This window comes from Ochotona curzoniae, unplaced genomic scaffold (genome assembly GCF_017591425.1).
Source record: "Ochotona curzoniae isolate NIBS_2020 unplaced genomic scaffold, NIBS_Ocur_1.0 contig_4105, whole genome shotgun sequence".
In the NCBI taxonomy this organism is placed as follows: domain Eukaryota; kingdom Metazoa; phylum Chordata; class Mammalia; order Lagomorpha; family Ochotonidae; genus Ochotona; species Ochotona curzoniae.
Window position 1 is genome coordinate 4,020,438 of NW_024466129.1, and position 22,493 is coordinate 4,042,930.

At 41.2% G+C, this 22,493-nt stretch overlaps 1 protein-coding gene across 1 annotated transcript in view; it reads left to right on the forward strand.

Moving 5' to 3' along the window:
* The window catches only part of PAPPA2 (pappalysin 2), a 226,694-nt gene that overhangs the window by 202,300 nt on the left and 1,901 nt on the right, over positions 1–22,493 (forward strand). Inside the window, exon 21 of the mRNA XM_040984308.1 lies at positions 22,093–22,191. Coding sequence (XP_040840242.1) covers positions 22,093–22,191 — 99 coding nt within the window. The remainder of the gene's footprint in view (positions 1–22,092; positions 22,192–22,493) is intronic.

Genomic DNA, 22,493 nt, shown 5'->3' on the forward strand with positions numbered 1-22,493 from the left:
GTCCTGTACATGTGTTCGCATACATAAAAATTCAAGAGAATGTTCTGGTTGTTCCTGTTTGGAAGTGTGGCACACCCTAACAGTCCAGTCATAACCTCTAGGGTTTTTGTTCTAAAACAGTGAAATAGAATGTGCCGTTTAGGAGACTCTAGGGAAGTGGCAGTGGGCTAAGACCCTGCTGCTTGGGAAGCAGGGGGGTGGATATGCTCATGAAGTTGTGTGGTTCAAGGCATCACAGAACAGCTCTGTTTTATCCTTAGAACACAGACTCAAAACTCAGCTAGAATGGCTCAGAGGAGCGATGGACTTGACCGATGGTGTGGACTTTCCTCAGCTGCGAATTTGTCAGAAAGGCAGAATTGCAGGTCCTGATCTGGACTTCTGAATCAGGAAACTTCAAGTTCCCAAGCCCTGCCGGGGTGCCATACTGTCCCAGGGTCAGGCAGCAGATGCAGCCCGTCTGGAAGGACGCAAGGGCCCAGGAATGCCGAGTCCTTTCTCTTATCCCAAGTCTCTCTTCTTCAGCCTCTTGGTGAAAGCTGTTTAACTCTTCTCCCACTCAGCTCTATGTATGGTTTGTGTGTTATATCTCTGTCATACGTTTTTCTTTCCTCAATAGCCACAAATTACTCTTGATAAATACTGACACTTAGTACTGTTGCCAGAGCCCCAAATGGACTGAGAGAGATGACCGCTTTGAAATTGCTACTGACCTTCTGTTAAAATCTCACTTGAATATCTTTATGGGTTCCTATGGGAAAAGACAAAAATAAATTGTATTTATGATGTCTGCATAAAAAAAGCAAATGTCTTATTCTAGTTTTATCACTTGTACTCTATGTGCCTGCAAAGTATGTTTACTTCCCTTGTTTTCTCTTTATTTAAATATGTTCGTTTCAATAGCATTCAATTAAATTTCACTCTGCTACATTTTAGCTGTTTACAAACTAGATATACTCATTCCTTTGCTGCTTCTCAGGGAACAGATCTTCTGGCCAGGTTTTTTATTTTTTGCCAAGTTCTTCCAAATCCAGGAGTATAGGCGATACTAAAAATACAAATAATGCCTTAAAAGCCGATAATGGGGTCAGCTTCTAGATTCTGGTAGGGGTAGGGTAGGACCTTATAAATCTAACCCTAAGTATGTGTTAGACTTGTTAAAACCCAGAGAAAACCTGAAAATTAGCTTAAGTTGGAGCTGTGTGCTAGTCTCCCTGACTGCCAAATTCCAATCTCCTTGAGATTGGTCTGCGAGTGTCGCTGCCAGTTTTGAGTAATATCGGTACCAGCCTGAAAACCCAGGCCTGTCTTGAGCTTGTCCAAAGTCCCGTTTGGTGCATGGCTCTACTTTGGATTCTCCAGCTGGAATCCCTGAAAATTAGACTCCAAACATTCATTAAAACTAGCTTTTCACTTTGAAAGCTAAAACCATTGTTTTTTTCCCCCACTCTGGTTTTCAAAAAAGTAAAGCATCAGAAGCACAACCATACAAATTGAAAAACCTTATTTAGATTAATAACACTCATCAGAGTTTTCACTCATCTGGAGCTTATGCAGAGCCTTGCCATCGGGGGTTGATCAAGTGGACACAACATCTGTCTATCCTCCTCTGCTTTTTCAAGTAAGCTTACAAAGGGGGCGGGGGAGTGGTGTAGACTTACTTAATGTCGCAATAAATCTTTTCTCACTACTAATTCATTTTTAAACATTTAAAATCAGTTAGAGAGGGATGCTGGGTTTCTCAGGTGGTAGCTGGTACCTCCGTCTAGAGCTGGTGGGCACTTGTGTTCTTCTGTCCCTTTGGCCAACTGATGGGAACACCCTCTCACTCTGCTCACCCTCTTCTATCAAATATTATCTCACCCTTTTTCTCCTTCCCTCCCATTCCTTTTCAGATTCACTTTCTGGTTTTCATCATGCTGGTGCTCTTGGTTTTGTTATGTTTTTTCATTCTCACTGCTCTTGCATGTCTAGGCCAAGCTTGCAGATAATGTAAGTATCATTTGCCTACAAAATTTGCATCACAGATCTGCTACCTTCTTGTTTCCCACACATACTAGCCCTTTTAGCTGCTTTCCAATGGTTGCAGTGGAAGAACTAGCAGTGGAGGCCTGGTTTGATGGACCTGGTGGTTAAGAAGATACCCTTAAGATGGCCTCATTTTCTATCTGAGTGCCTCTATTTAATTCTCAATTCCACTGGTGACTCCAGCTTCCTTCCTCCTGATGTTGACCCTGGGAGGCAGTTGTGCAGTTGCTGCCACATATAGAACATCTGCATTTCCTGAGCTGGAAACTGGATGGGAAGCTGATAGCCAAGATTTAACCTAGGCTTCTGGATATGGGATGCACATGATTGATCTTAGCGAGGACTTGACCCATTATGCTACAGTTTTTTCCACATACTCTTTCTATAGGAACTATGTCCCACTAAAAATTCTAAATGTGCTTCTAAAACATGTTTTAAAAGTAGTCTAACTATGACAAAAAAATACTCATGGAAATTATTTGTGACTCTTACAGGGCATTAAATATTTTGCCATTTCTAACATGGTAATTAGCACAGCACATTTATTAAACAGTCACATGGAAACACTCAGAGATTTCGATAGTTTTCATATCTAATTCATGCACTAAAATGGGTAGTTTTATTTTTGATTTTTTAATATTGTATCATATTTTATTTGGTAATGAAAATGTATTGCTTCATGGCTCAAACAACAAGAAATAAAGCTTGATCAAAATAAGGATCTAGTAATAATATGCAGAAGATGCAAAGAGCCTCACAGTGCTGCCAGTTACACTGGTTCATCCCTGGCTGGTCTATTTCCAAACCAGCTCCCTGCTCTTGGCCTCAAAAAATGGTGGAAGATGGCCCAAGTATTTGGGCCACTAACACCCACATGAGAAACATGGATAAACATCCTGGCTTTTCTCTTAGTTGCTGTGATCATCTGGGAAATGAATTAGCAAATGGAACATCTGTCTGTCAAAATGAGTAATTTTAAATGACATAAATTCATTACATTTCATTACAATGACAGAGTGCTAATCATTTGTGAAGTTTCTTACACTTTATTTTTAAAGCATTTTATTTTAAAGTATGCTTAAAGTACATACACAGTGTATTTTAAAGCATATTTTAAAAAGCATTTCTAAAATGTATAAGGCATACATATTTATCTGTCTGTTTTTTCAGTTATGGTCATTAGGTTCGAATCCCAAGGCCGCCCTTATGCATCTGTAGTCTTTGCACTTTACTATAATTCTGTAAGTTACACATGTTTGTTGCTTGGGTTTAGTTGGAGAAGTTTAAAGTCTACCCCTCAGCTCCTTGATTTGAGCCTCTGTCTTTCTCATGGAGGTTCTCCTTTGAGTCTCTCTTTGCCTCTTTTATTTCTTCTGTAAATCACACACACACACACACACACACATGAGCACACACACTTCTAATGCTTGTCAATTCACTTCTTAAGACAGGAAACATGATTTGAGCTTTCTGGCAGCTTCACATTTGCAAAATACAAATTCGGCCATAATCTGCACGGCTGCCTTTACAGGTGCCCGATATTCTTAATTGCACAAAGAAGGTGAATGGGGAGCAGGGAGAGGAGAAAGCCTGGGAGAACAGAGCATTGTAAGAAGCAAAGGTAGCCAAGGAGATACAGAAAGACTGACTGTACCAGAAGAAGGAAATAAAGGAGAGTGGTCCTGAAAACATCATGAAAGAAGAGAGGCTTTAAGGGAAACAGAGAGTGAAGAATTTTTTCCTATATGTCACAGAACAGAAAAACAGGTTGATCATTGATAATAAATAATAATCAGATTTATGTGCCCATGAAATTCCCTAAGTGCTGGTTTTAATGAGGAGAGAAAGTCAAGCAGAAAGGAAGTAACGAGGATTAAAGGTAAAGATTCTGCAGTGGGGCTAATCTTCCACTGGCAGTGCTAGTATCTAATATCAGTGCCACTCTTCAGTATTTGTAATGTTTTGCATTCCCCATTTTGTTCTGGGTCTCAGTGCGTGCAATCAGATTATTACCTGCAGTCACTAAATGTGTCCTAGTTTAAATCTCTTCATGAACATTGATTCCCAATCAAGTTATCAGGCATGTTACTCCTTGTACTGGCCAACTTGTGAAAACAATATTTCATTTTTTCTGTATCCACTTCCTTACCTACTTACCAATCAAGCTTCCTGCTTGTGGCCTGGAAAGCAGAGAAGGACAGCCCAAGTCCTTGGAACCCAGAGAAAACTCCTGACTCTTGTTTTCTGATTGGCTCAACTCCAACTGTTGTGGTCACAGTAGTGCTTGGGAAGTGAACCAGTGAATGGAAGACATTGCGTGTGTGTGTGTGTGTGTGTGTGTGTGTGTGTGTGTGTGTGTGTGTGTATCTGTCACTCCTCCTCTCTGTAAGTCAGCATTTCAAACAAAAATAAATAAATCTTTTCAAAGATGAATTTGTAGTATGGCAGATGGAATTCAAGAATTTAATTTATTTCATAGGTTGTTCATTTCTCAGTGTCTACTTTTTCATTTCCGTTGTTGAATCTTTCATTCTTCTTTTTGCTTAGCATGAAATCTTTGATGTCATCTTAACTGTCTCTTTTCCTCACTTTCTACATTGAATCCATCAAGTTAACCATTTTCCAACATCTAACCTGCTGCCACCTGTGCAGTTCCCATCACTGTGTCCTCCTGACTGGGCTCCTTGCTGCCGCTGCCTTCTCAGTCTCTCCTTAGCATAGTAGCCAGAGGATCTGTTAAAATTGATGCAAAGCTGTAATGCCCTTCTGCTAAAACTCCCCACCATTTTCCCAGTAAATAAACAGGAGAAAAACCCAAGTCCCAATCATGACATATGTAGTTCTCCTAATGTCCCCACTCTGATGATTTGATTGAATTTACAACTATCTCCACTCCCTTATTCTTTGCCTATCTCTGACAAATGGAACCCATAATCCCATTCTACAGTATCTGTTTTGTAAATAGAACCGTTGTTTCTGGGACAAGCATTTGCCCCAGTGATTAAGGCACCTGTGTCCCAGGGTAGATTGCCTGGATTCAAGTCTCAGGTCTGTTCCCAGTTCCAGCTGGCTGTAATGAAAAGCCTGGGAGGTAGCAGGGAGAGTTCAACTGGTTGAGGTTCTCTTGCCCATTGTGAGCCCTGACTTGAGTTCCTGACTCAAGGCTCTTACCCCGACCTGGCTTTTGTAGACATTTGGGGGAACGAACCACTAACGGTGACTGTTTCTAGCTCTGTGTGCATGTCTCTCTCTCCGTATAGCAGTCTGTATGTCTTCCTCAAATAGAATTTGAAGTAATAAACTTAAAAAAAATAGAACCAATGCTTCCTAATTAGCAGTTCTTTCGTCTCTCTGACTCTGCCTTTCCCAGGATAGGCATCTATATTGGATATGAAAGTACTGATTAGAGAAGCCGCCAGCTCAGGTCTGAGGCTTCCTCACAGAATCTTGTGCCTCAACCAGCACAGAATCTTGGGGTGATCTTTCTAGGGATACTCTCACCAAGAGCATACCCACATTCTCTTGGTGATTGAAGTCCTCCTCCTTATTTTCCCTGTGCCATTGAGTAATAAAACAGGAAGAGAGAAAAATGACTGTTTACGCTTTGCCAAACTAAGACCAAAACCAAACACAAAATACCCTGCACCTATTTTGAAAAACCTAAGCGTGTTGCAATACCCTACAATACACACAATGACAATGTGTGTATTGTGTGCAATACACACAATGACATCTCTCCCCCCCACAGGAGAGCTACAGCCTCTTCTGATACATCATTTTCTTCCTGTTTAAGATCAATATTGGGAATTTGGCAGGTGGGTGATTCAACTGGATCAAGAAGTCCTTGTGGCTTTTCTTGGGCATGTTTCCGCAGCCTGTTTTCTGGCTGGAGATCTAACCCCTGGTGAGAGGCCGCCACTGAGGCAGAAATTCCAAAGATGGAGACTGGAGCCAAGAGCAAGCATCCTGAAGCGCAGAGCCTGGGTGTTCCCTGACAAGCTCACATACACACACACACACACTTGCACACAAAGCACTGTACACCAGCGATCCTCATTGAGAACAGATGTTGCTGCCCCCTGTGCCAGCCACGTGTCATGCACAGCATTCTCTTCTGCTGAACTCCTGGCAACTGTACTTTGCCTTCCTTCTTTCCTCCAGGGGCTCATACCACCTCCCCATCCCTGCTCCCTTCACAAATGGCATGTTCCATTTCCCCCCTGATTCATATTGGCCCATTCTCATAAATTTGTTGTTGTTATTGTTACAGCAAACCTTAGATGCTTTCAAATCTGGAAAAAAAAATAGAAAATGAGAAACCACAACAACCCCCAATGAAAACATGTGCTAACCCAGGAATGTACAATGCTGCATGCATGGGAAGCATCTTCCCACCTCACCAAGTTTAACTAGCGAAACCAAGCTTGCAAATTTCAACATAAGAGAAAAACATACTGCCCAGCTCTTTTGTATGAGCCTCTTACCATCCCTCACCCTCCCCCCTTAATGGGATGTCTTATCCTGCTTCTCAATTTATACCTTAGTGACAAAACCATGGCCACTCGTTCTTTTGAGCCCATCTTTTCGGCTCTTCCCTTGAAATAATATGTTCTGGGTGCCTAATACTTCTGGAGATGTATAACACTGCAAAACTGAGTAAGGTGTTCTCAGGACGGTGTATACCATAAAGAAAATTCAAAAGTCAAATCACTATGCAATGAATAGCAATACAAGGATACGAATAAAGTCATGTGGGAACACAGTGAACGAAGGAAGCAACCTATTCCACACACTTTGTGGAGAGATAGATACAGAGGTGCTCACTGGACGTGTATTTCTGGGGTAAACACCGAGCAGACAGAAGGGCAGACGTGTGGAAGGAAACCGTATTAAGTTCTCATTAAGAGTTTCCGTAATACTCTCACCTAAAAGATAATCCAAATACATGAGTGTCTTTGTAGCACAATTTATTTCTCACTTCTATATCTGCTCTTTGACTAACATGGCTCTGCTTAAGTCTGTGAGTTACATTCGAATGAATTCCGTGTGTCTCTGCCTTGGGTACCCAGACTGCATGCCGAGTCCCATGGTTAGGAGTAATTCAAGGTATTTTATGAGCTGTAATCACGAATATTTCTGAGACATGCCTCAGAAATTTATAAATTTAATTCTGAGCTTAGGAGGCTTGTCTTAGACAAAGTTGTTCATCTGTTTTCCAGGAGACATTTTGCTATCTGTGCATTTCTTTAAGGTGCCGTTTTACTTCAATTAAATATCGTAGCAAATGATGCAATAGTTCAAGCTAGATTTGCTTTTTTTATCTAAGGATAAATCTTAAGTTCTTTTTTAAAAAAAATAAAAGGAGATTAATTTGCAAGAAGAGTTAGTGCAGGGAAGATAAAGAGAGAGGAAGTTATCTTCCAGCCACTGAATCATTTCCCAAATGGTCATAAATGCCACACCAAAACAAGGAGTTCCATGAGGGTGACAAGGTCCCAAGTAGCTGGAACATTTTATAGTACTTTCCCACATTCATTAGAAATGAACTAGATAATAAATGGAGCAGGCAGGATTCAAAGCGTTCCTCGTTTGGATTGTCAACATTGCAGGCTATAGTCTATTCTCTTGCACCACAGTACTGGTATACAAATGTTAAGCATTAAAGACTTTTCAAACATGAGCTGTTGCAGTAAATCTTCCATACCCATGGGCTCCATCTCTGGAGTTTCAACCAATCATGATTAAAAAACATTTCGAAAAGTATTTCTTTACTGAGCACATACAGACTTTTTCTGTCTTTATTTTTTAACAATGCAGTGTAAACATATTTTCTTCACTTTAGCATTGTATTGGATAAATCATTTAGAGATGTTAGCAAGTATGTTGGGGGATATACACAGGCCATTTACAACTGTTAGGCCATTTTATGAAGAACTTGAGCATGGGAACTTTGACTTCGTTGGAGTGGTCCTACAGTGAGTTCTCAGATACTGAGAGGTAGCTGTGCTAAGCTTTATCTTTTACTAACTAGAGCTGAAGAAAGCTTTATCTGTCAGTACTGCATGTGATGGAATTTCTAGTGTTTTCCATTCCTAGTCAGTACTATTGGTACTTTTCTGAGCCTATATCTTCTTGCTGTACTTTATCAGATAAAATTAATAACCACCAACTCACGCTGGTAAGGTTCTTCAGAGTTCCTTTATTCAAAGCTAAGTGAAGAGGAATGTATTTTCTGACTTGAAAGCTGTAACAGTTCACGATATAACTTCTTTCACAAGTAACCACAAGATTTTTCTCGTCTGCTTTGTTACTCCATGAGTGGGCACTGTTTTTTTCTTATCCCCTTTAACAATCCCTTTGTTTTTGCTGCTCCATTTCAGAACCAGTGCTGTGCATTTCAGCTGTGGCACTCACTTCTGATAACAATCTCTGTGTTAGTTAAGCACTAATGCAATGATGTCACTAAACAATTAACTCGAAAGACTGGCCTACTTAGTGAAGTTTATCTTGAGGTTTGCAAAGATGTGCAGAATGATTTAGCATTCAAGAAATTATTAAGACTTGTATGCTGAAGTGAGGAATTCCAATTTTTTCTAGCCACTGTTGATCCAATGAGAATTTTAAAAAGGAGGCATATGAATTCACATGACTGATCCATGAATGCAAGTTAAACCGTGATTCTTCAGAGATGTAAAGTGGCAAAGATCTTATTTATTCCTCAGATTCAGTCTGCTATAACCTTGTACAGTAGTTGTCTGCTATTCTATGTTACTCCGTCATCTCAAAATGACGTATTCATGGCTGCCTCCAAAGAAAGATGAGATACAGAGAGGTGCATCACTCTCTCAAAGTCTCCTTGAACCAAAATGAAGGTATCCTTTCTGTTGAGTGCCCCACTTACCAGAACACAGTCCTGTGGTCTCAAGTACACTAAGTAAATCAGGAACACTCAGGGAGCCTGGACATCTGTGTGAGAAAAACCAAAGTAATAGAAATTGTGAATTTGGAAGAAGTCACTATGGAAATTGGAAGAATAGAAACCATAACTTTACCACCTCTCACCTCACCAAATGTGACACTCCCCCTCGCTGAACTGAGGGAGTGAAAATGGAAGGAGGGAAAGAGGCTAATGAAAAATTGTGTCTGCAGTAGAATGAGTATTTGATTCTTGGGTGTGATGAGAACTTAAAGTGACCCAGATTGGAAGGGTAGGCTTGAGTGGGTGACAGTAAAAGTGGACTTACCTCACATGCTCTTGTTTCTGTTTCCCCTGGAATAAACTCCACCAGCAGTTGATCAGTCCACAATACCTGAATATTCTCTGTAGGCAGCTAAAAGTGCTGGCTCCTCCTCTGTCCATCAGAGATGTGTACTACCAGTAAACATCTTTTGTCATTGTTGAGGGACCTATTTTTCCTTCTACTTTTTAAAACTTTGAGAGACAAAGGGAGACAAGCCAACAGAGTGAGAGCTCCCATCTTCTAATCCATTCCTCCAAATAACTGTGACAGCTGTGATACACCAGATCAAACCTAAGAGCTAAGAACCCCATCCAGGTCTCCCCAGTGGGTGGCAGAAATCAAATTAGGTCATCAATATGCCTCTCAAAGTCTGCCTCTGTGGGAAACAGGGATGGATGCACTCTGACGAGGGACGTGAGTGTCTTAGGCAGTGTGTGAACTGGTAAGCCAAATGCCCACTTAAGGTAACCTGCTTCTAGAGGACAATGCCTGTGCTGATACTTCTGTGTTTACACATCACTCCTATGCATGAACACACAGTCGAATCCATTACTAAATATCCTGTACATAGTTAATAGAAAATCAGACTTGGCTAAGTGAAGTTTGTTTTATTTTCTTCGTTGGCTTTTCTCCTCATGTGTTTGTTGTGAAACTTCTTGTGCATGAAACACAGAATGCTGGGGTTCAGAACTGGAATTTAGTACTTTTATTTTCAAATTAGAGAAACTAAAGAATGAATTGAATATGTATTATGCATACATAATGAACAATCGGAAATGAGAACTCCCTCCTGATGGCCTCTCCTTCACATGCTGGTTTGGACGCTTAAAATACTCATGTTTAATTTTCACCTGTATTGCTCTTTCTCCAAGTGACCTTGGGGGCATGGCTCTCTTTCTCATTTTCCCCATCAGTGCAATATGAATCATCATATTCATCTGCCTCACCAGGCAATGTGAGAACTAATTGAAATTGAGATTAGATTCAACTCAGGTTTTTCTAACATGAGAAATATTAAACTTGGTGGTGCGTGTCTGAAATGCTGTTAGACTTCTGGGAACGCTCTCATGCTTTGGAGCCGCTGCTGACCCTGATGATGTCATATCTGAGAGAAGTGTCTGCTGCATAGCCAGCCTATTGGTCAAATCTCCCCTTTGCTGGCTTTGCTGCCCTGTCTTCCCACCCCATGTGCCAGACCTGTCTGATGGAACTCTATGATATTTTTATTTCTTAGTGCTGTTTTATATACCTGCTTCAATACATGAATTATGAATGAGAAACTTTTTTGAAAATGTGACTAATAAATGAACCTATTTTCCACCCACCTGTTAGGGTACTTGTCTGGTAGCTAGAAAAGGAAGAAAAGAGAAGGTGTCACAGGGAACTATACTTAGCAAGGGAAGGAGACTGAGGAAATGGGACTTGTGGACACACTGAGAAATAAATGCAGCAGGGCAATAGAAGAGTAGATAAGATAAAACAAGCATCGCATAAAGGGAGTGTAAGCAAGACACTTGCACAGAGAGTGTGTTCCATATAGGTAAAAACATGGACCAATGAATTAGCAGGCAATGGGATAGCTGGGCTTCTGACTTAAGATGATGTACCTGTTTGTGGAGGAGAATCACAATAGTCAGCTACACAAACTAATCTGTCCGTAGATTAGAACTTAAAGTTAAACTGGGACTATAAGAAAGAAGTCTATTGGTAGGAAAATATGCTAGAATAAACATGACACTTCCCTCTTGCCATTTCTGAACACAATTGGACCTGGATCTTAGGAAGGGTGACAATCTAGTCATGTCTGAGTTATTGAGAAAACCCAGTAGACAATAAGAGGGTAGATAGTAGACCTGAAATGTGGAATGTATTTTGCTGAGTGTTCGGGATCATTGCTTCCATAATTCTGTACTTAGATTGTGATTTTTGCTCAGCAAGCAAATGACTTGAGAAAAACATATCATACTTTGAGTAGTCAAGCTATTGTAGAAAGCCCTTCATCTCATCACTCTCTCTTGAATAGAACCATTTAGCAAGACCTGCTAATTTTCTTCACGATATTCCTTCCATCTGCTTTGTCCTGTTCTGGGGTCAACGAACCAGCTTTGCTCATTACTGATATTAACTTCTGCCTTATCTTACTTCTCTCTTGATCATTCTCTGTATTTTCCCCGGAGCCCACCTTGGGAGCATAACTTGCTTCACATTCTTTTGCGTTTAAAGTAATATTCAGTTGCTCCCCATTGTCTTCAGGATACTAAATTCCTGTGGATGAAGGCATTTACCTAGTTCAAATCATGGGTCATGAATACCCAAAGCAGAAAAGCACAGATGTGTCTCTCCTTTTCCCATCTTATATTTGTCTTACAGTTGGCCTTTCTGCTGCAGTTACTGTCCCTATACTTCTGGTCAAGATGTATCTATTCCTCAGAGATTAAGTCTAATCCATGTATTTCAATAAAGCTTTTCTAAAGTGCCCCAAGCCCCTTTCCTCCTTGGACTTCTGTAGTTGGTTAGTGGAGTTATTCCTCACTCTGGGAATTGTGCCTGCATTTGCTATGATTTCTATCTTCTCCAGTGTTGTTCTGGTCATGTCTGATTCAGTATGCCTGCCATATGTGTCTGTAAAGGAAGGGCCTTGTCCTGCTTGTAACCTGCACTTATGCCTTGTGTATGGGAGGCATCCTAATACATTTGATTAGATGGCACAGGATTTGTGCTATCCTTCCATGTGTCACATATAATGGGTATTTTGCGATTGGATAGTCTATATATTTTTTTCACCAATGCAAATAATATTTACTTTTCCTCCTACAGAAGATAGCTACTTAATGATTCACTGAGAGATTGGTCCAGGTGTGGTTGTGTGAGAAGTGGACCAAGGCATACCATGAATATATGGTAATAATCCTTGGGGAGGCACAAATGTGTCAGGATGCTTATGGCAAAGGCCGGGCCACCTGACTGCCCCTTACCAGTAGACGCTGCCTCTCACCGCCCTGCCCCATGGTCTTTCTATCAGTAGAAAAGGCTAGAAAATGATCCCTGCTTCACAGGACTAGTGTGAGCATTTATCAAAAATCCTGAAGATAAACCATGTAGTATAAAACCTAAAATACCAATTTGTGTTACATAGTAATTTATAATTTATAAAAATAGCTTTTCCTTTAAGACCACTTCTTCCATATGGAGATTCCAGAAAAAGTATGTGTGTGTGAGTATAAAATGAAATGTATGTTTATACTACATACTTATAAATATCAGATAACATTATATATATGTATGGCAAATGAGAGAATAAACATGTATAGCATATATTCCATGTATATGAATATTCTTATATGTGTATGTCTCTATGCCAAGTGCATATATATATATATATATATATATATACATATATATATATAACTTAGGCACACACACACTTATACATATGAAAGAAGAAAACCAGTGCCATTAGTTATACTTCACAAATACTTCCAAAATCTCAGGGCAGTGAAGACTTAGCTCTGTTCCAAAGTGAGACTTTCATCCAGTGAAGAGCTCATATGGCATCAAAATAAGGAAATACTTCGTTCGCTGTGTTAGTTTCCTTAAACAACACTTCCAACCCTAGGAGTTTTTACTTTTCCTTCGAATTTTCTCTTAGTGTGTTTGACTGCTAAACAGGAGAGAGGGGTGGGGGGATGTGGAAGGAGAGAGAAAAAGAGAGAGTGAAAAAAAAAAAAAGGACTCTCAGCAAACAGCAAGAAGGCCAAGAAAAATATTTAATCCAAACACAATGAATATTGTCGTTTCCTCCCACAGTCTGCATTCCCAGTCATCTTCCATGGACAGTTTAGGGAGCCAAGAAATGCTAAGCTGCCTGGCATGTGGTGGGTGGCGGACAAGGGGTGAGCATGCGTGTCTAGCACTGGTGAGACATTCTAGTTGCCTCATTACACTCTGAAGTCAAGTCTCACAAGGGAGCCAGGAGACACAGATAGAGGGAAGAGATGTTCTTTGCTGACATAGGGCCCAGTAGTTTCCCTGAAACTATTGAAACTTTTTCCAATATCTGCCTTCTCCTAGAGATAGGTTCTCTGCCTCTTATACCCAGTTGCCATCATCGGCTATACCTAGCTATTGAGCAAAGCAAATCTCACTTAATGGGCTATTCACGTGGCTTATATAATCCTGGCATCACAGCTGGGCAAAAGCCAGGAGACCAAGGTTTAGGAGAACAGCTACCTAGAGAGGTGATGGAAGTCAGGCACAGAGGATTCTTCCCCACTCGCTAAGGTCCTGTTCAGACCACTTCGTTTCATGGCATTGATTCTGAAGAGGGTCGGTCTGCTGTTTTTACTTACCAGTAAGGAAGCAACTCCTGTAATGTGTTAGGTATTGTGCTGGTCACAGGACCCATTGCTAAAATGGGAAAAAGAAAGGAATAGAATTGGGAGCAACATACAAGTGTCCCTGGCCTCACAGTCCTCGCACAGCTTGAATCTCCTGGGTTCAAGATTTCTGTCATTAACCTTCAAATCTAACGGGCTGGCTGCTGATCAGTAGAGAGGAGACAGAAAATTTCCTGTGGTTGGAGGTGATGTGAGGGAACATTTTTTAGTCCACTGATCTTTGAAAGAAGAAAACCCAAAGCCACAGTGAGACAGTGTCAGCAGCCTTGTTGGCCTATTATACTACTTCACTGTAGAAATAAGAAAAAGAAAATCATCAGAACTACTGTGGTGCCAGCCTTACCATGAGGGCTCCATTGGTCTGATGCCCTTGGACATCAGAGCAGAGATGCCGTGAGTCTTCCTCCTTCTACTGGAGCCCAAGCACAGACTTTGTGCATCACAACAGCCATGCGCCAGTAGCCCAGTCATCAGGTCACCAGGAGGACTGTTTCCATGACTGGGTGACACTTTGGGAAGTATCGCTGTGTGATCTGAGCAGGACATGGCCATGGGATTAGGGGACAAGTAAATGAAATCCAGTCCAACTGCCTTTACAGGACACTGGTTCCAGGGAAAGGCAGACCACAGGGGGCCAGCAATGGCCATTGGTGTTGGTTTGTCGTGTTTGGTTTTAGGGCATAGAATCGGGAGTTATTGCTGAAGGACCAAAGAGTGTTCCTGCGCATGTCTGTGGAAATTTAAAGAGGGAATAAAGTTGGTGGCCGGAAGTGCTGTTCCGAACACTTCTGCAGTCTGGTAACAAGTCAGGGGAAGGACAAGGGAAAAGAAGACAAATGCCTAATATCTGTTTCAATGAGACCTCTAGGCCATCAGAAGGCCAGTCACACTCCTGGTGGTGGTAGCTTTCAGCAGAGGGACAGATGGAATAATTGTAGGAGCTGTTTTGTGGGAAATCCTGTGGAGAGTTGCCCTGTTCTCCCATATCTGGACTCCAACTTTGGGGCAGAACTGACCCTGGTACTCCTCTGCTCATCTCCACCACACAAGGCTCCATCTGTCCTCACTCCCATCCTACCTTGGGTGGGCAAAAGTCATTCTAGATGGGCAGAAGAGAGGCAAGGTAGAAGAGCAGGTTGGAAGTGAGTTGGGCAGTGTACATACCATGTGGTCTTCTTTGAGCTTAATGGGAGGGTCTGCCAGACATTCTCTTCCCTGTGCTGCTTTCGTGTGCTGCAAGTTGGGGAAGACGAACCCTGGATGCTTGAGGCATTTCAGATGCTTACACAGCCTGGTCACCACCATGGTTTGGGGGGAAACCCTAGTTCCGGAAATGTGCCTTTCTGATTTACAAATTCCAGATCCCTGTCTGTTTTTTCTGTACGTCTCTTCACTATAGCTCTGATTCATAGGAATATGAATACATATGTATACAAACATAAAATCCATACATCTATACATACATATATATGTCTGATCTAGTTCAACTTTAGTATCTATAGTATCTGCAGCAAGAAAGAAAATAACCTGAATTTCTTGAAGTTAGGCCTGAGTCTGAGCCACATTACCCTGATGAAGCAACATGCCTAGAAAATTTTCTGCAGTAGAGAAATAATGAAAGGAGGAATCTGGTCATAAAACACACTCAGGACAGGTAGTTATACCCCCACTTCAGAACGACAGTCATTTGGGGCTGGGAGACAATTTTTCTAGACTGCCTCACTCCTTTCTGCCCTGTTTGGAATAGCATTGGCCTTACCTGACTTTCTTCTACTCTTGCCAGCTCTTCTGATTTTATTCATCTTTCTTGGGTCTTTGTTTTTAATGTCCCAACTCTTCATTTTTATTCTTTTCAGTTTTTTATCAGGGCAATCATGTGTGTTGCTTTGTTAGAAAAAGTACTGAACTACTGACTGGGACCACAATGGTTAGATACTGAACTTTTATTAGTACATTCAGAGGCAAAAGGGAGCTCTGGTCCAGGAGAACTTGTACCTAAGAAACTATTCCTACACGATTATTTCCTAGTTTTTTTTTTTTTAATTTTATGATGCAATCCCATAGGCTTTGGGACTACCCCTTCCATATTCTTTCCCCCAACTGATTTCTCCCATATTATTACAATAGTATAGTTCCTCATTAGCAATCATAAGTCTGTCATTCTGCTATTTAAGTGTATTCTGACATTGCAAGTACAGACACTGGTGGAGAGTCCAGCATCATATTGTCAAGACATATCCAACAGTTTCATTGGGAGTTCACCTTTGATTTGGAAGTAGAGATGCATACTGCCACGATGCATTTCAATATCTTGATTTTACATGTTTTAAGATGATTGTAACAAATTCATGAATGTGGCATCATTGGAACTGACCCATTCCAAGAGCCGAAGACTGCAAAAGGCAACCACTTCTTGCCTCTCTTCCTCATTTGACTGCAGGGAACAGCAAAATGCCTGGAATTAGCATTCTGAGGCTTAGAAATAAATAATTATGGGACACGAGCATGAATTGGTATAATAGAAGCTGTTGAAGTAATTTTAGTATGACATAACTCAATTGGAATGAAACTTGACCTGCAAGTGAGAAAACAGAAGTGCATTTATAGAGGTTCAGAATAATTGAAATTATATATACAAGCTTTGCTTTTTCCTCCTTTGTAAAGATGCCAAAAGAATTTAAGTTGCCCAACATCCCCAATAGATTAGAAGATTATTGAGACATTGGTAGTTGTCATAGAGTTTAAGATGTCACTTGAAATAATCACATCCCTTACCATAGTGCCTCCCAATTGGAGCTCCCTCCTGCCTCCCTGGAAGGCAGCGATAGAGCTCAAGTAGTTGAGTTCCTGATACCCATATGGGATAACTCCAGGCTCCATCAAGCCCAGCTGTGGCTACTGAAAGCAATGCGAGCGTGAACCAGGACATGAGAGAGATTTCTCTGTGTGTGAGTGTATGTAGGAGTATACGTGTCCACATTTCCAATGAATTAAATAAGTAAATACATTTTCAAATGATAATGAAATATTCTGATACTGGTATGATGGCAGAGTAAAAATAATATTAAAGTGGGATATGAAAGCTTTGTGTTCTATTTCAGAATCATCACTCACTAGCCTTAAAAACAAAATAGTTGGGCCCGGCGCGGTGGCGCAGTGGCGCAGTGGCGCAGTGGTTAAGGTCCTCGCCTTGCATGCTCAGGATCCCATATGGGTGCCGGTTCTAATCCCGGCAGCCCCGCTTCCCATCCAGCTCCCTGCCTGTGGCCCGGGAAAGCAGTTGCGCTCACTTGGGGAGTGAATCATCGGATGGAAGATCTTCCTCTTTGTCTCTCCTCTCTGTATATCCACCTTTCCAATAAAAAAAAAATTTAAAAAAGAAAACAAAATAGTTCACCATCAAAGCAGCCTATTAAATAGTCTTCAAGATTTAATGGAGCCTTAAAATTTCATGTATCTCGGCTCCTTTAGAAATTTAAAAAATTTATCTATCTATCTATCTATCTATCTATCTATGTATCTACCTATCTATCTCATATTGGGATTTCTGGGTCTCCTGGCTGTTCTCCTGTTAATTTTTGAGGACCTTCCATAGTGTATTCTCATCAACAGTGTTTAACGATTCCCTTTTCTCCATCATTTATCTTTCATCTTTTTGATAAACATGAAGATATTTCATGGGTTGGATTTCTGGCGAGATGGAGAAAGCCTCCTGCTGCAATGCCAACATCAGATATAGGCTTTGGCTCATGTCCTGGCTACTCCACTTACAATTCATCTCTCCATCAATGGCCGGAGAGAAGCAGTGAAAGAGGGTCCAAGTGTTTAGGTCCTTGCCTCCCACGTGGAAAATCCATATGAACATCCTGGCTTAGTCATATGATCCTCTCCTCTCTCCCTGTCCTCATCTCCTCTCTGATTGTCCAAGAATTTCAATCCTTGCCTCCCATGTGGAAAACCCACATGCACCTAAAGGCTTAATCCTATGCTCCTCTCCTTTTGTATACACACACACGCACACACATATATATATATATACACACATGTGTGTGTTTAGATACATATAAACACATGTATCTGCATATGTGTGCTCTCTTTATATGTGTGTATATGTATGTATATATGTATGCATGCACATATTATATATATATGCCTTTCAAGACAGAAATATTTTTTAAATTTATAAAATATGATTAAAGTGTAACTTGATATTTGTTCAAAGGAATCAAAATTGATGCATGGTTTTCTCCTACTGTCCCTTATCTATGAACCTCGCATAGACTTCCCCTAGTCTTCTTCCCACTGGGTTCCCTTCAAGGAGCTCGAAGGCCTCCCGAATTCCACCTTGAAATGCTAAGAGAGGCTCCACTTATGTTCTTCGCAGTCTTTGAGTGTGAAGCCAGGTAGGATGAATACAATCAGCGAAATAATGGATTGAAGGGAATAGCTACTAAGCCAGAGTTCACCATGCATTGACAAGTCAGAGAAAAGAAAGAGATGTGATCGGCGCACTTATTTGTATATCCACACAGAGTTTCCTTCTGTTGCAAGAACTCCCTAGATGCTGCATCACAGCTGTTCTGAGACAAGGCCACTTTGGAGGTTGGTGTAATCTAACCAATATGAGGACATGGTTATAGGTGCGACTGCATTCCCATAGCTGGAAAGGCTATTCAGAAATGATGGAAGAGAAAAGCCATTTGGTATCATGTGAAGATTTTATGAGTCTCTGCTCGTCTAAAACACTCCTTAAAAAAAAAAAAAAAACAACCCACGGGACTCTTCCCCATGACTGTCTAGAGAGCTCTAGTCCTTTTGCTTGGGATCCCACGCTACAGGACAACAGAGCTGCTGGCAGGAAGTTCAAGCTAACCTTTCGGAAATACTAGTATGATCTTGAATTCCGTTGTAGACTGCAGGATAAAATGCTGTCAATATGATTCATTAGGAGGCTTTAGCTGATCACTCGGAGTGGGTGGCACTCTCCCTCAGGCCAGTTCTCCAACAGGCAGTCTGGGCCACCCTCCTGCATAAGTTTTGTTCTTTTCTCCCCCTCAGTGTTTTAGAACTCCCTTTGCACTCAGAATCAGCCTATGAAAAGGCCTTCTCCAGAGGGGCTTACAGGGAGCAGACTGGACTCCCCACCGGCAGGCCCCCCCACTGCTGGCATTTGGATCAGGTCACTTTCTCCTGTCCTTCTCTGATCTGGTGTTGAGCTTTCACTTAGAGTGGATTCCCTGAAACTCTGAAACCATGTTTGATTTGTCTTCGTAACAACACTTGGCACATCTGAAGATGGAGTCAAGAATGCTGGTGATTAAATGGATGACTACACCCACAAACAACAGATAGGGCCACCATCTGTATGGCCAGAACCATCTTAAAACAGAACATAGCATGGACTATGAAACATAAAGAAGAAATCACATTTACTTTTGGGACATTTCCAAGGTAATATAAAAAGGTAAATAGACAGCATTTGCTCTAAGCTTTCAATCATTCCTATATGGACATTTATTTGTTCACCTCATCTTCCTGGAGCAGTGCAAACATCAGGAAGCTAGCAAGAAAAACCTTCCTGTAACAATGGCAGGAAAAGCATTCCTGTCACAGCTAGCATTGCCATAGGGAGGGCAACCCAGGCTCTCTCCAAACTGTGTTTACTTCAGATATAACTGAAAGTGCTTGACCTGATGTCGTGTGTGTGTGTGTGTGTGTGTGTGTGTGTGTGTGTGTGTGTGTGTGTGTGTTGGAGAAGGCACCTTTAGCAAAAGGAATAGCCTTCCTGTGCAGTGAAAATGATAAATATTCATGTTAATGATTTTGTTCTTTATGTGTTGTTAATTAGAAGGGGTAAGGATTCAGGCATTTTTATAAGGATTTTCTTCTTTCATCAAAATGATTGATTTGAAAATGAAAGTGACAAAGAGATAAACTTAAGGTATTTGAAAGATAGTCTTGTGTGGATTGCTTCATTTTCTGATACCAAGGGATAAGGGAAGCATATGTAAAGGTGATGAAAAGCTGTGTCCATGGAGGGCAGCAATGTCCCGATCTGACACCTTACTTAGATTTAAACAGCCTCATCTGCATTCAGTCTCCACAAGCTTTTAAACTTTGGATCAATTAGTCATTTTCTCCCTCCTATTTTTTTCCATTGTAACTCTGGATTCAAACTGTCAAGCTTCCCAGGCACATGTTGCCATAGGAGACTCTATTTGTTGAGGGTGGAGTGGTTGTTTTTGGCAGGTTGGGGGAGGAGCAATTAATTCTAATAGGTGTATAGTAAATTAAACACTTGAACATTTACAACCTTTTCTCTGTATTTCTGCTCCTTTTACTAAATTCCCAGATGACCCTTTAAGGAACAGTTAAAAAAAAAAAGGTGTTTCTAGAAGTCTGTTGTGAGATGTCAGTGAAGTCCGGGGAAAGTTGAAGAAGGTCACCTAGGCAGTTGCTGCTTGTTTTCAGCAGGCATTCTCTACTGTTGTGCAGAGAAGAAGCCATGCTTGGTGAAGATTTTGGAAAGAAAACTTCTCTAGGATTCTTTAGTGAATCCTTCAAGTATGTAGGTTGTTCTTATGGAAAGGAAGGGAAGGCGTCTCCAGATCTACCTTCATTTCTCCAGGGAAACAGAAGATATGTTGGAAAAGTATTCTGGGTGCTCTTTGGATTTTTATAGACAATTCCATGGAGAAGAAAGAAGGAACGGATTACATTCTGCCAATGAGTCAGTCAGGGCTGGAGGAAGAGTAACAGATGTAGTGTTAGATGAGTGAGACCTATTCCAACAATAGAAAAAGGGAAAAATAAAACTCTTTGGAATGGCAGTAGAGGTATGGGGTCTTCCTGGGAAGACCTGAGGGTGTCCAGGGATGTTGATAATACACTCACTGCATTAGGATACTTATTATCTGTTTGCAGTAATACTATGTCTTGACTGTACTGTTATTCCAAAGTCTCACCAGCCAAAGGGACTGACTCAAGCATCAAAGACAAATGCTCATCTCGGGCTCTTTGTCTTTAATCCCAGTGAAGCTTGTGTTGAAAACAGAATTCATTTTCACTTCCTGCTTTCAACTGACATTGCCCTGCAGCTGTGCGACAGCTGTTGAGTTCCACTCCACAAGTAGCAGCTTTTCAGGGGTTGGCAAACTGGTATAGATCTGGAATGATGTTCAAATGACCTCAGGACCCCATAGAATAAATCAAAACATTGAAGTAATAATTTGGATGAGCTCATCCTGACATAGCTCAATTGCTGAAAATTATTTAATGGATATTTTTGAGTTAAGTGATTTATCGCATCAAAGAAGGGAGCGATCTATTTGACATTTTTGGAGGGTGGAGAGAGAGAAAATGATGTGATCATGTAAGCTGGAAGGTAGCCTTAAAATCCAAGAGTTCCGTAGCTCACAGAGTTCAACCACAGGCTGTTTTTTGAGGCTTTCAGTTGAGCATTAGCTCTGGATGGAAAGTAACTGATGCCATTGTGTAGGTGAACTATCCCAAGGACACTCCAGCTTGCTGTGGGTAATGGGTTTCTCTCCAGAGATAATTCCGTGAAAAAATAATGCATTGGTCAGTTGAACCCCTTTTTTAACCGCTTATTCCTGTTCTTATCACACATTCCTTTTTGAGGTGAAACACTCCATTAACTCTGGTTTGGAGTGGACCCCATTCCCATTTTGGTTCCTGTTAACTTGAAGAAGTAGCAGGAGTGGATTGAGACCATTTACCTTTCTCTGTTTTAACCCTATTCCTCGCTGCTGTGCCTCAGCGGACCGTGCATTATAGGAGTGTTTCTGTTCCACAACCCCATGCTCTCACGTCAAGGACCCCCGTGCCCTGGGGAGACATCATTTGAGTTTCCAAGTACCTGTCATGAGGCCAGGTTGCAGAGGCTATGGTTTGAAATAAATGAGAAGCAGCAAAAAGCCAAGGTCCAAAACACGAATGCCAATCTCTGCCTCATTATGATTGTGTGACCCGGCTGAGGAGTCCCATCATCTCTACACATTTTCCATTCTTCTCTAATAAAGTCAGAATTTAAGGCTTATCTTCCTGGTGTAGGCTTTTCATATGATCAGAATAAGTAAAATGTGGGAAGCTTATTTTGTATACTATATAATACAAAGACCTATTACTACTGTAAGCCAAAAAAAAATGGCTCAAGAAAATTAATGGTTCATTCCAATCTCAAAAATAGCCCTCACACAGGTTCTTAAGGCAAAATGTGACCACCTCTTGGCTCGTTGGTCTTACTGACAGATCAACTTGACAATGTTAGGTCAATGTTTAGCCTACTCTGGGGGTATTTTTCTGCGTCTGCAGTGTTATGGGTTCTGTTGGGTTGTGGCTGTCTGGGAGAGTAGAGACAGCTTCGGTGACTCACACTGAGACGCTGACCTGCAACCTTCTTACAGCCTTTTCAAGCAGATGGTTGGTGTGATACCATCAACAACCGGGCCTACTGCCACTATGACGGGGGAGACTGCTGCTCTTCCACTCTCTCTTCCAAGAAGGCAAGTGAGGGCACCTGGAGGGGGATAGGGAAGAATCAAGGTGAGTTCTTTGGCTAAGAGTCAAGAGGAATTAAAACGAGATTCCAAAGTGACAGAATTCAGGGGAGTAATGTTTAGCATTCATACTTAGAAAACTCCAGTCCTCTGACCTTAAGACCCATAATTGCACCATAAAAGTAATGTCCATTGCTTCCGAAAGGTTCATGTATGTTTATTGTAGTCCAGGAAGCTCCTCTGAAAGCTGGAAAGATAATGGTCTTTAGTCATTGGGAGGCTGGATTACCAATGAAGCATCGTCTTAT